General features: G+C 37.2%; 1 protein-coding gene across 3 annotated transcripts; it reads right to left on the bottom strand.

The window, feature by feature from the left end:
* Nucleotides 1-11,863: 11,863 nt before the first annotated feature.
* On the bottom strand, nucleotides 11,864-14,266 carry LOC122531837 (alpha-actinin-1-like). Of its 3 annotated transcripts, none has more exons than XM_043660078.1 (3): nucleotides 13,984-14,266; nucleotides 13,576-13,743; nucleotides 11,864-11,902 (listed from the first exon to the last, which is right to left on the bottom strand). In XM_043660078.1, the coding sequence occupies exons 1-3, from the start codon at nucleotides 14,101-14,103 to the stop codon at nucleotides 11,879-11,881; spliced, it is 312 nt and encodes a 103-aa protein (XP_043516013.1). In that variant the 5' UTR covers nucleotides 14,104-14,266; the 3' UTR covers nucleotides 11,864-11,878. The 3 variants fall into 3 exon arrangements, with proteins under 3 accessions (XP_043516013.1, XP_043516014.1, XP_043516012.1); XM_043660079.1 differs by lacking the exon at nucleotides 11,864-11,902 and adding an exon at nucleotides 11,930-12,207; XM_043660077.1 differs by lacking the exon at nucleotides 11,864-11,902 and adding an exon at nucleotides 12,221-12,879.
* Between the last annotated feature and the right edge of the window lie 1,765 nt (nucleotides 14,267-16,031).

The following is a 16,031-nucleotide window of genomic DNA, read 5'->3' as shown; positions in this document are numbered from 1 at the left end:
AAAAAAAAAAAAAAAAAAAAAAAAAAAAAAAAAATGCGACTTTTCATTTGAGGTCGTTACAAATTTGATGATACTTGATTTTGACCTGCCTTCTTGTTGGCGGAGCTACCTCCTTACTGCAGCAGGCCCTTGAAATCTAAAAAAAAAAAAACTCTGTTGCGTTGTAAAATCATTAATTGAGTGAAATGTTCCCGTTTCAATAAAAATGAGAACTACTTTCGGAAAAACTGGAGGACGAAATTTCACTCTGCTGCATTGTTAACAACCCAGTTCACCCGCGAAGGATTAACACTACTAAAATGGTCGACCTGGTTTACGGTTACTCAAGTACGTTCTAGCTCAGACGGTTGTTAACCACGTGTAATGAAATTTTTGTTTGCTGATTATTTGTAAAAACAGCCGCGATTCACTAGCGTTTCTCAGTTTCAGCTCTGTCGCGTAAATGTACGTGTTTGTGTACACAATCCCCCTCCAGTACACAATCATTATCGGATCAAATTAAGAATCGCAATTGTCTCGACGACTGTTCAGAATTTCAAGAAAATGTTTGCTCGCGGGCAACGAGTTTGCAAAGCGAGCATTCCCAGCAAGAAAACCATTGTCGTGGAGGGTTTGGAGGGGTGAAATGTTCGTGAAACTGCGAGTGGCTGGTATTCCAGAAACGCGGCCGTGTCCGCGCGAAATTATTTCGCGTTCAAGTCCTCGGGATGGTGGCGGTGCGTATAATCGAGCTGCGCGGCGATCAATTTTGCGCGGGGGAAACATTTTCATTTTCGCATCTTTCCTGGCAACACGTGTCGCGATAATATTTCCAGTCTGCGTGCACTAATGGCCGCCGATCGATTTTCCAATTCTTTTTTCAATACATAAATCATCGCCGGGCCCGCAAGCCCCGGCCTCTGACGATGTATCGCTGCAAAATGGACTCTTTGTCTTCTTTAATCTACCGATGATATTTTCCACCCGCGTTCACCCCGGCGTTGATCGTCCATTGTTTTGCGCCCGGCTGTTCATTCGCCTCATTTGCCCGACTGCTGAATTACAAGCTTGGTCTAATGTACCTAAATACGTGTTTAACCCGGCTGAATTACGAGCGGATTCCTTTTTTGTTCCGGGGCCGTTTAAAATATTTGCCAATCCGTGGATTCGCAGCTCCGCAAACAAAAAGCTTTCGAAACCGGCGTAACACGCGTGTTAAATTGAATGGGGGCCGAATGAAAAGCGACAAACGACCCGTGATTTTTCGTTTTCAATTTTTCGTTTTCAAACCGGATGCAATTTTTCTATCATCGAAAATATCGCGAATGCTTACAGAAATATTTCCTGAATATAATTCGTGTGCGTCACAGCGAACATTTTGAAATTTCATTAACAGTGAAAAGGGGAAACAAAACTGTCGAATGAAAATTTATGAAAATCGAAATCATAACATGGTACGGTGCGTTTAGCGAAAAATTGATACACAGTTCGAATAATCATCTTATTGTTAGACGTTAAAGATAGTCCTATTGAACACTGTTGTACGTACTTACACGTACGTTCTCAAACTTGCGACAGCTGTGTCTCATTTACAATCACAATGAAATTTCAGAATGTAGAGTACGTGAAAATTTTCCTAAGTGACTTTCAAATACTTTTCCGAATCGTTTCATTTAACTTCTATCTGTCTGTCTCTTCCTCTCTCTCTCTTTCTCCTAAAATATGAATTTCACGTGACGTATCCTATTAAAAGATCGATGAAATATCGGCTTGATTCGACATGTAACATCGTTCCAAACGAAAGATGACGTATAATAATTCTAGGGAATGCAACGTGGCCTCGCGAAAGAGGGCATTCCTCTTCTGACAGGAACAAACGCGCTCAGATCAATGAACTCTAATTATCGAGCGATCCGAGGCCGATCACGTATGCGGCCGAGATTGGATGGCATTGTCGAACACGCGTTCTTGCATTCGACACGTGCTCCTATCATCTTTTCGCTCGACCGGCATTAAGCGACGTCGCTAGACGACCTTCGCTGCTGATGGCGTTATCTCAATATTCAATGGCGATTCCGCCAGTCAACTCGACGCGTTCCTCCGTTCTTTCGCTCGAATAAAACCACCCCTCCAATTTCGTGTAATTAATTTCCATCTCTGTCGCGACCAATAACTTGAACACTGCATTTTATAAATCCAATGTATCCCGCCGGAGCCAACAGATATTTTTTTTTTTTCTATTATTATTTGAAGTTGATGATTGAAAACTATTGAATTTCTAACTCGTGAGAAAAGGAGGAAGAATTAGAATTGTTTTTATTTAAACAATTGACGAAGGTGATGAATTTTTTCTTTTTTTTTTTTTTTTTATTTCAAATTGCAAATTGATAGACTCGTTCACGTTTAAGGACAACAAGAGTAACTGATTTGATGCATAAATTGTGAAACACACATGTGATTGAGTTACTGAAACTTACATTTACGAGACACAATTGTTTTGTAATACCAACAATTAACAAGTATTCAAGATACGACCGTAAATTTTGCACGCTTATATTTCTCTTTAATTTGCATGAAACAAGATATCAATCGCCGAAGATTAATACAACACGTGCATACCAAGCAATTACATTATTTTGTTGCACCTGACGCCCGAATATCACGATAATTTGGAAAAAGGAAACTCTTATCCGGTACCAATGAACCAAACGATACTCGCAATTAAATTTCACGATATATTATTCGTAACGTTAAATACTTCGTATTCTCCTGCTGTCGTTCTCAGTATTTGCAAATTGCACATTTAAATGAAGCTTTTTCGTAGAAATTATGTAACATCGCGAAATAAATCACTCTCTGCAGTTTCTTCCGTTCGTGGCATAATACCGGGGAATTAATTATAACCAATAAACTTCCAAGTAATTTTTCTCCGTTTTATTTCCGAGTGAATTGTTTCCTTCCAGTATAACCCGGTCCAATTAAAGAACAAACCCGACGTTTCTGTACGAGTCCACCCAGGTATAAATTGAAATTTCCTATAACTGCGAGAGCACTTTGTCAAATTAATAAATTAAAGCATCGTTTGTCCCGATACTTTTTGCACGGGGGCCGTGGTGAAATATATTTCCGACAGTTTGTTAAATTTCTTCGAAACAGAAATTATTCAATGATACATTTCGACAGGGATTTCCCTTTATTATAGTCCTTTATAATCATTACACTCGTTCGCCATAAATAATTATTTTAAAAATACGAAAAGCATAGATAATTACGATATATAACAAAATTATGATACATAACATAAATGAGAAGCGTAAATAATAATAACAAAATAATTATGATATATAACAATAATGCACGACGTACGAATACTTACAAAATTATTTTAAAAAAGACTGAAAATTCAGCTTCCATCCAAGAATTTCTTAATTCTAAAGCTGACGATCCCTACGTACGATCCCTTCCCTTAGAGTTTAAGGTATATTTAAGGCTTAAATAATGTAGGAAGGCGGAAAAACTCAAGTAGGATAATTTACGACCAGGCTACTCGAGACACGACGGGCTGCAAGATAATACTACGCATAACCGTGTGCTTGCCTCATTTCAAAAATAGTTTTAAAAATGTGAGAGAAAGAGAGAGAGAATATAAATGTAGATTTGACCGTTATGAAAGAATTTCGTGTGGAACAGCGTAGCATAAAAAGTTAGTATAATTCTAAGTCTTCGTATCGATATAAAATATACTTTTATCGTCTATAATCTCGTGTAACCTTGAAATTACAGATCAAAATGACAAATCAAGAAGATTATTTACCACGATTCGTCAACTTTTACCGCAGAATAAATTTTTTACGTATTATATTATATGTTATAGTATTACAATACTTTTTTAAGAATAAACTTTCTGAAAATCACTTCAATTCGTTATTAGATACTTTCCTAGTCTTGATTCAGGTTGACGCTTGCTGATTTCAAGTTGCATAAATTTTTTCGTGCCAACGAAAACGCGTCTTCGCAACCACACTTCACGAAACTAATAAAATCCGCACGTGGCAAAGTTCGTGAAAATTTTCGACGACAAGTATTCGAGCCCATACTTTGTAACGATACTTTGTAATTTCTGCCGTTAGAATGCAGACACACAGTGATCGGAAGAAGTAAGTACGCGACGTACAGTCGGATCTCTGATTCCCAACGAATCTCGCATGACCGGCAGGATAATTATTTTAATTGCATTCGGTTAACGACCTCGCATTTATTCGTCGCACTTTCCGGTTCCGGCCACGGTTCACTCCCGGTTTCACGTGGCACACGCTGTCGCGCTTCTTTGTCCACGTATACGCTTTTAATTACGCGAAATCAGAAAAAGTGTTCTTAATTAAACGCGCATTGTCGAACGGCACCGGGGCAACCTTCAAATGATTTTATTTATCGCGCCGTTGTTTTATTGTACAACGTCGAATCAACCGACGCTGCAATCGATACAGGCAAATGTCAACTCGTTACTCGAAAACAGGCGGAGACGGCGGACGGGGGGAAGCGATTCTTTTAATTAATGCCACGAACGTGAAGTTAATTTCGATTCAACGGCACGTACACACACACACACACAAACACACACACAGACGCTCTTCGCCGACGAGGCGGTATTTTCTTTTAATTCGCGAACGTTAAAATATCTTGTTGCGTGTTTCATCATTCCAACGTAACTATGTTTGTACCAATATTTCATCCAATTGCCAATGTTATTACTGCCTTTCGTACTAATTAACTCGCGAAAAAAGTAAATTCCAAGCGTTATTACTGTTTCTTGTACGCGATCGATCGGCAACTTTTTATACTTCGTTTTATTCGAACGAGGAGCTGGTTTCTGCCCGGGAAAAAAGAAGAGCTCGGCAAACAGATCGCCGCGATTCGTAAAAATGTGCAGAAGCGCTGCGTTGTAATGTCGAACGAAACTGAAAATCAATCTCTCTTACAGATCCCCGTCGTTCGTTCAGCTGATGTCGAATGAAAATATGAACTTGTACACTCATTGAGACAGTCTTTTCATCGAGAACGAAAGGAAATAACACCGGTTATTTCGCGTTGTTCGTATTGTTTCATTTTCTTTTCTTTCGCCGATTCCCATATAAAATGAAAAGCGTTGCTTCACAATCGAGCCTCGTGTGTGACAAGGAGCTTAACGCAATCAATTTACTTAGCTAACCCAGATTACCTATCAAAACAACCGTATCATCACGTCCGTGCATTATCATTCGAGTAATTATTTACCTGTGACAAAGGATCGTTAGCCGGAATGGTACTCGGCGAAATAATTATTCAGCGATGAGATAATGACCATTTTGCGGGATAATGTCGGGCGGATCGTCTCTCCGGGCCGATTCTCCGCCAACATTCGAGGCAGTTCGTTGAGTCTCGTTTCAGCTCCAGTTTCGCGTGTCACTCGATCACTAATTACGTCGAACGGAGAGACGGAGACAGAGAGAAAGTGGGCGTGAGAAAGAGAAAGAGAGAATTAGCAGAGAGCGGTATCAGTTTCGAATCGGTCCGGAGCGGATCGAGATCGAGCCGGTATTATCAAGTGGAAAAGCGGTGAGAGATGGTAAAGCTTGTCTACCAATTAACGCGAGACCCGCAAGTGGGCTTAAGTAAAATTAACGGCTCGATAAGTTTTCGAGTGCCGAGCGCGGACCGATATAACTTTTCTCGCGTTAATACGTGCTCGTCCCCGAGAGTGATCATTCACTGGACCAAAGAGGAAAAAAAAAAAAAAACACTTAATCATCATCCCTTCATCGAATCAATGATCGTTGAAAGTTCCAGGAATGATACTTCGTCGCGATAATTTCCCGTTTCAACGTGCTATTCGTCTGAAGCCTGTATGAAACCTAGTTGGAATCGACTGTAGTCGTTGAGACTGTATAATAAAAGAGGGAACGATGATACGATCATTGAGAAACTTCGCGAAGTCAGAGACAGATAAAACGACGAAAATATTAATTTTGTCGTGTCAATTTCCTAAAGCTTTCTTTCCAACAAATGTTTCTCTCTCTCGCGCGTATAATTCGAATCTTTTCAACTCGATCGAAACTTAAATATATTTGCAATGTTTAGCAAGTGAAACTTCTATTCTGTTGTCTTTAATACTGAAAAAATTCTCAAAATAATCAATTCATAACTTTCGTCGAAGAAATTCTATAGATGCGAAACACTCTACTTTTTAACGACGAGATTTAAATGATTTCAAACGTGTACATAAAAGCTTGCGTACAATAGAGTTTTCCGTATCTTTTTTATTTTTTTTATTTTGATATCTCCGAGGGAAATTTTACGCTTTAATCGTCGGTACTTAAAATTTATGTTGTCATAAAGCATTTCTCTGATACGTAGATACACCAACATGATGAAACGCGAATGAATTTATTATACCGGATCGTGGGACGCCATTATCGATTCCCGATTGTACGGGAGCCATACTTAGGATATTCATTCATACTCATATTTTATTCGAACGCGCCGTACCGAATTGGTCACAGCTAGATTCATCCGTACTTTGACAAACATCTGTCACTCGTGATCATGCGTGCACAAGAACCATGCAATTTTGCCATTATCCGTCTCTCATTACAAATAATAATACCGGCATGAAACGATGCCAATCGTAGCCAATCGTGATTATATAATTGCGAAATAGTCGAAATTTCCCATTGAGCGGGATAATACGTTGTAGTTGCGTAATAAAATTGTAATCAGAGCGCGCGTTAATAGCCGATCGAATTTACAAGCGCGATATGCGGTGGCACACGAAGGTAGGAAGGAAGGAAGGAAGGAAACGAGGCACGGTCAGTGTCATTTCCGGAACGAATCTACGTGGGGGAAACGCCACGGCCAGTGTATGTCGTCGCTGATAATTGCAGCTCTTACGCAGCCTGAAAACGCGTCAAACCGTTCCCACCACTCTTCGCCACGCGTTCCCATTAATTCACTTCAGCGACAAATAAAAAACAAAAAAAAAAAATTCCCAAGCGCTTGATCGCCAATCGTGATTCCTCCTCTCTCATGCTGTATTCGATTTTCACTCGCTTATTATTTATTCCGTTCGTCACTTCGTACCCATCGATCGGGCGCGTTCGTTGCAAAACGCATCGATGCTCTTTTGTTCGAACAATGTTTTTCAGCCAATTTTAAAGCACAGTGTCTCTTTTTTTTTTTTTTTTTTTATTTTTTCATTTCTATCAAACGCGAAGCAGACGTTTCTATTCTATTTTCACTCACCCAGAGAAACTTATCGTTTATTCTGTACATAACTTTATGTTCTTTGATTTATATACGTTCTCTTATTTCAACAAGTTTCCCAGCCAATTTCCCCAGCCTAGGTGTCTTCTTTATCGAACATAAAATGAAGCGTGCCCCCGTTCCATTTTCGCACGCCGAGAGGCTCGTTGTTTAGTCTATTTATTACCGTGTATCCTTCAATTATACATTTTGTTCAAATGCCGCTTTACTCGCAACAAGTTCCCCGGCCAGTTCCAACGCCTCCGGCGCTCACCTTCGTGAAACACACGAAACGAAGCGATGTCCAATTCGATTTTCGCTCGCGGACGTTAACGACGACGCGCGTTGAAGCAACCGCACCGGCGTACACATCATTTATTTACAACACGCCGTTAAATTGTTTAAACGATCGTGATTGGCCGCGAAGCTTCCCGTCATCTTCAATTTACGCTCGCCAGAGATACTTTATCTGGTTAAACAATCTCGCGTTATTTCCACGCCACGTTTACACGAGGAGGCAAACTGATTATGGTAATTTTCGCTCTCGTTAATTACACACACAGCCGGGGCCGCCGTGGTGGACAAACAGCGAACCTCGATGAATCGATTCCGGTAACCTCGATCCAAGTGAAAAGTTTCGTTTGCTCGCTTTTATCATTCGTCTCTCGTTATAATACGCTCTTTATTCGACGCGACTCCTCGCGGACAGGATGAAAGCCCTCCCCCCTCCTCGCCGTGAAATGGACACGACCGATTACACTCGACCGAGAATATTAAATCGGATAAGGAACATTAAATATGGCGATCACGTTCGCGTTGTACCGAGGGTCTGTTAATTACCTGGTCGTGCTCGTTAACGCGTTACTTTTCGATACGATCGCGGTGTGGCGAGCTGTGTGTGAAATTCCAATCAATTCCGCAACGCGGGAGCGGAGGGCGAGGCAGCTCGATCGTTTTAATAATCGTTTAAAATAATAACGTTGACTCGACACGTTCGCGGCAAAGTGTCGGACGTCGTTGCGACCGCGCGACGACACGATCCTCGTCCACCGGGAAGTCTCCCTTTGATAACCCGGCTAATTATTCGGGAAATAATGCACATTTCAGGGAAATTATGCAAATTAACGAGCCATCGGCTTTTGGCGAGCTCGCGTAAATCGAATCCTAATTATAAAATCGTACTAACGTCGCTGACGGATTTTTAATTACTCATAACGTCGCGTAACTTTCCGATTCTGCTCATCGTTCATTCCATTTGCGTTGGTTGGATTATACATTCATCAAAATCTCACTTTAACAAATTTTTTTTTTTTTTTTTTTTTTTTTGTAAAGAATTTTGTTGCAAAATTGTTTATTTTTTAAACAATTTTCAACATTATTCATTTTTGGGATAATTTATTCTGAACAACAATTTCTTTCGATATCTTTTAGAAAAACTTCACTTTTTTTTTTAAGGTTAATAGTTTTTCTTTCTGACTTTTTTTTTTGGTAAAAGGATTTTCCAGTTACTTTTATAATTTTTTAAAATTTTCTATAATCTTCCCTATAAAATCTATAATTTTCTATAATCTTCTCTAAAAAATCTATAATTTTCTATAATCTTCTCTTTAAAATCTATAATCTTCTCTATAAAATCTATAATTTTCTATAATCTTCTCTGTAAAATCTATAATTTTCTATAATCTCTATAAAATCTATAATTTTCGATAATCTTCAAAATTATTCATTACTCATCACAATTTAGTCTATTTAACAATTTCTTTCAATATCTTTCAGAATTTCACTTCATCCAATAATTTATTCTATCTAATAATTTATTCCTTAATAAATAACTCTAGAAATTTATTAAATCCTTTCTAAATCTAATTTCCTTCTAGATTCAACATACAAAACAACTTCACCTCATGTTACATGTATGCAAGTATAAGCTCCAAAACTCGAAATCAATTTTAATTTCAAATTAATTTCAATTAATCCAAAAGTGTTCCTAACTTTACTCTGAAAAAAAAACAAAACAAAACAAAACAAAAAATATCCTTCTCCACTAAATCTAAATCTTTCCCCACGTATAATATAGCGTAGAACAATTTTATCAAAGTGCAAGAATACCTACAACGCGCTCATTCAAATCAATCAAATCAGTCCCACTTCACGTGCACTTGACAGACCGGATGCGTGCGTGACAAATCCGAGTAATAAACGACGAACGATCGGTTCACAGGGACGACAATAATCGTCGAAATATCCGTGGAGAACCACGCTTAATCGAATTCGGCGCGCGAATTAATCATCGTGGAATCGAGCAACGAACGACGACGATAGTTTCCCACTTGGATCGTTGAAAAGGACACGAATTATTTCTGGATGGTGATCCCCGGTTTAACGCATTCCATAAACGTCCCGGCGATTTTTCATCCGGCTTTAGAAAGTCGCGGGAAAACAGGCGCGGTAAACGCGGCGAATTTCAAATCGCGAAAGTATTCGACGAGGAAAGTTCTCTGTCGACGAAATTAACTATTTATTCAGGAAAAAGAACAGGGTTCATAACTTCTAGAGTAGATAGTAGTAGTTGCCAGAAAAAGAAGAGAAGACTTCAGAAGACAGTTTCAGAAAAAGAAGACATTATAAGGTAAACCACTACTTATATATTTATAATTTATAATTTGTTTATTTATTATTTATTTATTTAAAATTTATTGTTTATAATTTATTATTTATTTATATTACCATTTTATTATTTATTTATTTATAATTTATTATTTATTTATACTACCATTTTATTATTTATTTATATTACTATTTTGTAATTTATTTATTTATAATTTATTATTTATTCATATTACCATTTTATTATTCATTTATATTGCCATTTTATTATTTTTTATTTATTTATAATTTATTATTTATTTATAATTGAGTTTCACTCGAATCTAAAGATCATAACTGGCTATACATTTAGATATTATTAAAGTTTTAGAATTTTTTCTGTCCCCAAAAACAAAGTAACAAAAAAATTTATGAATATTCTGACAACGCTGACAATTATTGCTATGTTACCGTCGTCACGATAATAATAGTCAGGTACAATGCATATAGTATTTGGGTGCACTTCTCATGGTCGATACAACTATAGAGCTTCGAGAAGACATCCTACGTGTACGCGGAACTTGCGGCGAGGCCCTACAAGTGCAAAGTCCTCGTGAATGGCCTCTATGCTTCGTAGCTTATGACATAATAGTTTTATGTATGCCGCATATGGCGCGGCGTAATGCACTTACGGGATCATGGGCGTTAGATGCGTCCGAAAGACGTTGCTTCTATTGTGACTTTTGTAATTTATTCGTGTCGTACGACTCGTCGTAAACCGTTGAAAATTGTGTCTCGTGTCTCCACAGATGCAAAATATATCTGCACGCTGATAGATTCTGTTTTCCTTTTAAAAACTCAAGTTCTTGTATATTTCTCTATATATATTTCACAATATTGTCATCATCTGAAAGTGAGAGTTTTTAACTGATATTTATGAAGAAAGTTTTACACTTGAAGAATTTCCTTTCATGATGGAAAAATAGTAAACTCTCTTATTCCAAAACGTGAAAGTTGTCTCCACAGATACAAAATATATCTGCTAGATTCTGTTTTCTTTGTAAAAACTCAAGTTCTTTTATTTTATCTTTCTACATGCTATATCTCATAATATTTCCTGAAATTGAGCGTTTCTGATATTTATCAAGAAAGTTTACGTTTTTACACTTGAAGAATTTCCTTTTATGGTTGAAGAATAGTAAACTCTCATTTAAAAGTGATGTCCTTTTCCATAACGTGAAAGTTGTCTCCACAGATACAAAATATATATCTGCATGCTGATAGATTCTGTTTTCTTTGTAAAAACTCAAGTTCTTGTATTGTATATATCTATATATATCTCACAATATTGTCATCATCTGAAATTGAGAGTTTTTAACTGATATTTATGAAGAAAGTTTTACACTTGAAGAATTTCCTTTCATGATGGAAGAATAGTAAACTCTCTTATAAAAGTGATATCCTTTTCCAAAACGTGAAAGTTGTCTCCACAGATACAAAATATATCTACTAGACTGCTTTCTTTGTAAAAACTCAAGTTTTTGTACTGTATCACTCTAGATACTAGATCTCACGATATTCCCTGAAACTGAGCGTTTCTTAATCCTGATATTCATCAAGAAAGTTTACGTTTTTACTCTTGAAGAATTTCCTTTTATGGTTGAAGAATAGTAAACTCTCATTTAAAAATGATGTCCTTTTTCATAACGTGAAAGTTGTCTCCACAGATACAAAATCTGCATGCTGATAGATTCTGTTTTCCTTGTAAAAACTCAAGTTCTTGTATTGTATCTTTCTGTATATATCTCACAATATTGTCATCATCAGAAACTGGGAGTTTTTAACTGATATTTATCAAGAAAGTTTTACACTTGAAGAATTTCCTTTCATGATGGAAGAATAGTAAACTCTCTTATAAAAGTGATATCCTTTTCCAAAACGTGAAAGTTGTCTCCACAGATACAAAATATATCTACTAGACTCTGCTTTCTTTGTAAAAACTCAAGTCCTTGTATTGTATCTCTCTCTATATATCTCACAATATTGTCATCGCCTGAAACTGAGAGTTTTTAACTCTGATATTCATCAAAAAAGCTCCGGTTTTACTTGAAGGATTTCCTTTTATGATGGAAGACTCTCCTTTAAAAGTGACAACCTTTTCCAAAAAGTGAAAGTTTCACGTTCCAAAATTTCCAACTATTATTATTCGTTTCTCTAGAGACGATCAGACGCTGTGTACAAGCGTTGTCAACGACAGGATCCAAGGAAGCTCGATCACGAAACACGGGCTCTCTCGTTACCGGAAGTAGCAGCCACGCGTCACATATCTCACCGCTTCTCTCACGGTTTCACGTGTTCATTCTTCTGATTTTAATACACCATCGAGATTCGCATTAGCTCAGGTGGTAATTTTCGCTTTTAATTTTCTCGTTTAGCGGTGCTGATCTCGTAGAACGAGGCTGATTGCCCCGGGTGTAACGAAACGATCGAGTCGGATTATCGGATGATACAGCAGCATTCGTTATTAATGTCCGCGGCGGAGAAAAAAACGCTTCGCGAAGAAATTTTTACTTGCGTAACACGGTATCTCGGTTACGTAACACAACGTGAAATACCGTGTCGCGAAATGGGGAAAAGACAATCGCGAAAGCGTGAGAATTATTTCTGCACGTCCTCGCCGACGAACAATTAGATCCATCGGCTTAATGAACCATGCTGCTGGCGTCTGTGACGTCCGGGAGAAATTTTCTAATCCTCCCGAGAGGAAGATGTCGAACGTGATAATTTGTACGTTGAAGATGTCTTGAGCTTGGGAGGAAGGAGGCAAAGTAGCTTTTGTTTGACTACATCTTAGCGTAAATTTAAACCACAATAAATGGACAATTGTCGATTCGTTGAAGTGAATTTTAATTTTGCACTCTGAAAATTCTGCGTTTCGGATGTAAGATTCGCCAGGTATTATCTTCCAGATTCTAGATTTTTCCTAGATTTTCTACTTCAATTGGGAACGTGAAAGAAATCCCTGAATATGTGTTTCTAGAGTTGCGTTTCCTTGAAAATGTTTTAGACCTAGGAAGACTTTTAAGATCTTCGTGTGACTACTTTCCTTCTTTTACAAATATTAAGTAATAAAAAATTTGTGATTTAACAAAAAATAAGTGACTATAATTAAGTAATAAAAAATTTGTGATGTAACAAAGAATAAGTGACTATAATTGAGTAATAAAAAATTTGTGATTTAACCAAACATAAGTGGCTCTAAATTAAATAATAAAAAATTTGTGATTAACCAAAAATAAGTGACTATAATTAAGTAATAAAAAATTTGTGATGTAACAAAGAATAAGTGACTATAATTGAGTAATAAAAAATTTGTGATTTAACCAAACATAAGTGACTCTAAATTAAATAATAAAAAATTTGTGATTAACCAAAAATAAGTGACTATAATTAAGTAATAAAAAATTTGTGATTTAACAAAAAATAAGTGACTATAATTAAGTAATAAAAAATTTGTGATTCAACAAAAAATAAGTGACTATTTAACAAAAAGATAAGTTTTGTTAAATAGTCACACAAAAATATACATACTTGAAAAACGTATGTATGCACATGTATATGTACTGAAAAAAATATGCACACGTATTGGAAGAAACACATGTGCACGTACTTGAGGCACACGCTTGGAGAGACATCGATTTGAATGAACAGAGCACGATTAATTAATCCTACCTTTGTGTGAAGGAACGCCAGGGACTTGTTCACGTTCTCGATTTTGTGCACACGCATGCGACCATTGTTTGGCTTGGCCAGTCGTTCGCCGGAGATGATCTCCAGCAGTTTCAGCAACTTCTTGCCGTCCGCTAGATCCGTAAATAAATCCTCCACTTCCATACGTGCCTGCGAAGTGAAAGTAATCGAAATCAACAAGGATCTACGCGAAGGAATCTTCCTGTCTAGATACGCCAAATACGTGACTGCACAAGTAACGTGACATTTCTTTCCTAGAAAGGCATCGTCCAAATTTGAACTTGCAGCCAAAAAACTTTGCTTCAACTCGAGAAGAAATTCGACAAGTTCTTGGAACTCTGGTATCACTGCCTTTTTCAAAGAAACGATCTTCTTGAAATAACAATATACCTTCAACAGAAACGAGTTGATCCATTTGGTGAACGTCTTCTTCTGTATGTGCAGACGTTCCTCCTGCAGGGCCTTGATACGGCCCTGCTCGAACCTCAACGTGTCCTCCCTCTGAGTCATTCTTTTCTGTATGTCGGAACTACCCCTGTATTTGTCGATTCTGGACGGCGGATAGCTCGGTGGCACGTAGTCGTAAATGTAGCTCCTGTTCTGGGGTGCAGCGCCAAGCCCAGCGCCGGGCACATACTGCGCCCCTGAAACATTTCGCCAGAATTAGACACGGCTTCAAACACGCCGCATACCGGTGTTTTTCGACAGTTTACACAGAAACACCCTCGCGACGGAAATGAAGATATATCCGTTTCTTTTCAAAACGGTGGTGACATTTCACAGAAATCGAGGGGAGGAGCGTTCCTTGAGGAGTGTCGAGGGAAATTTTCCAATGATTCTATTTCAGTGACTGTGGTAAGATATATGGTACTATACAGAGACAATACATGATGCGGAGAGCTAAAAATTATAACGAGATCGAACAACCCAATCAATCGTATTCAGCCTACCAAGTATAGATTATAACGTGAGTCTTTTCACAATTAAAATTAACTGTCGGTCAAAGTGACCAATTTATAATTTTCTGTGGAAATTTTGTATATTTGTGACGGTGTGTTTTTTTTAGATACAATCGAACAATTTTTAATAAAATATATAAACATATTAATTTAATAAAATATTTAATAAAATATATTAATTTTAAATATATAAGTATGTAAATATAAAATATATTAATTTTAAATATATAAGTATGTAAATATAAAATATATTAATTTTAAATATACAAATATATAAATATGAAATATATTAATTTTAAATACATAAATATATAAAATATATCAACTTCAAATATATGAATGTGAAATACATCAATTTTAAACATATAAATACAAAATATGTTAGACTTGTGTTCTTTACTGTATTATTAACTTTTTCTTGCACCTTGCTACGAACATATAATATTATAATATTATCATTACAATATTATAATATATATTATATACAATATAAATAATATATAAGTAACTCAGTCCCTCACTGAATAAATTTAATTTCCATCTCTTTATTGCTACGTCCAGCGTTCAACACCTAAAAACTAGAAAAACAATTATCTGTAATTTTTGAAGGCCAATAAGTTTCGAAACTTATTTATCCTGTTGATACTTCTAATTTATCCAGTTAATCCTGGCACGATACCAAGCGAAGCGAAGACAGTCCTATTAAATCCCAGTTTTTCCGCTCGCCCGCCAAAGCGAGCGATTCGCATTCGCGTGCACGTTTATTCGGTGGTTGTTCGGTCCATACAAGGCGGGAAAAAATTTATGACACATGCCGGTTCGTCGACGATAGCAACGATAAACCGTGGACAATAATTCTGTCGAGTCACGAACGCCAGTAAAAAACGAAACGGTTCTACCGGATAAACGTCGTTCGCGCTTGCTCTTTATTTACCTTGCGCGTATTTCGCCTCTCTCTCTCTCTCTCTCTCTCTCTCTCTTCGTTGCTCTCTTTCTCTTTTTCCTTTTTTTTATTATGACCCGCCATTGTCCGCCGAAAGACGCGGACAATCGATTTTACTCGGCGGTTTAAACCCGGTAAAAGTCACGGAACCGGGCGAAAGAACGGAAGATCGGCCGTAAAATCAATCAATCGCGATTTTTGAACCTCGATCTTGTTATGAGGATGTTCGACGACGCGATGAGTTAGAATTTATCTACCTCTCATTCGAAAATGGAATTTTCGTTTCTTCACGCAGATCGCGAAGAAGACTTGGAGATTCGCTTATCGTGTGATTCTCAGATGATAATCAACTGATAATTTATCAAAGGCAAACAATAAAGCGTCGTGTTTTTTTTTTTTTCCCGTTTGGAACCTGATTTAGTAACAAAAATGTTTAATACGTGTGTGCACAAGAGAAGATTCTCTCTACAAACAAAAGACGATTAAAATGAAAGTCTTTTTAAAGGAATGAGTTATGGTTATTGAACTCTGACACG

The sequence above is a fragment of the Frieseomelitta varia genome, unplaced genomic scaffold, assembly GCF_011392965.1.
Source record: "Frieseomelitta varia isolate USP_RPSP 00005682 unplaced genomic scaffold, Fvar_1.2 scaffold_418, whole genome shotgun sequence".
NCBI lineage: Eukaryota > Metazoa > Arthropoda > Insecta > Hymenoptera > Apidae > Frieseomelitta > Frieseomelitta varia.
The sequence above is the reverse complement of the archived record's forward strand: the minus strand, read 5'-3'. Positions and strand labels throughout refer to the sequence as shown.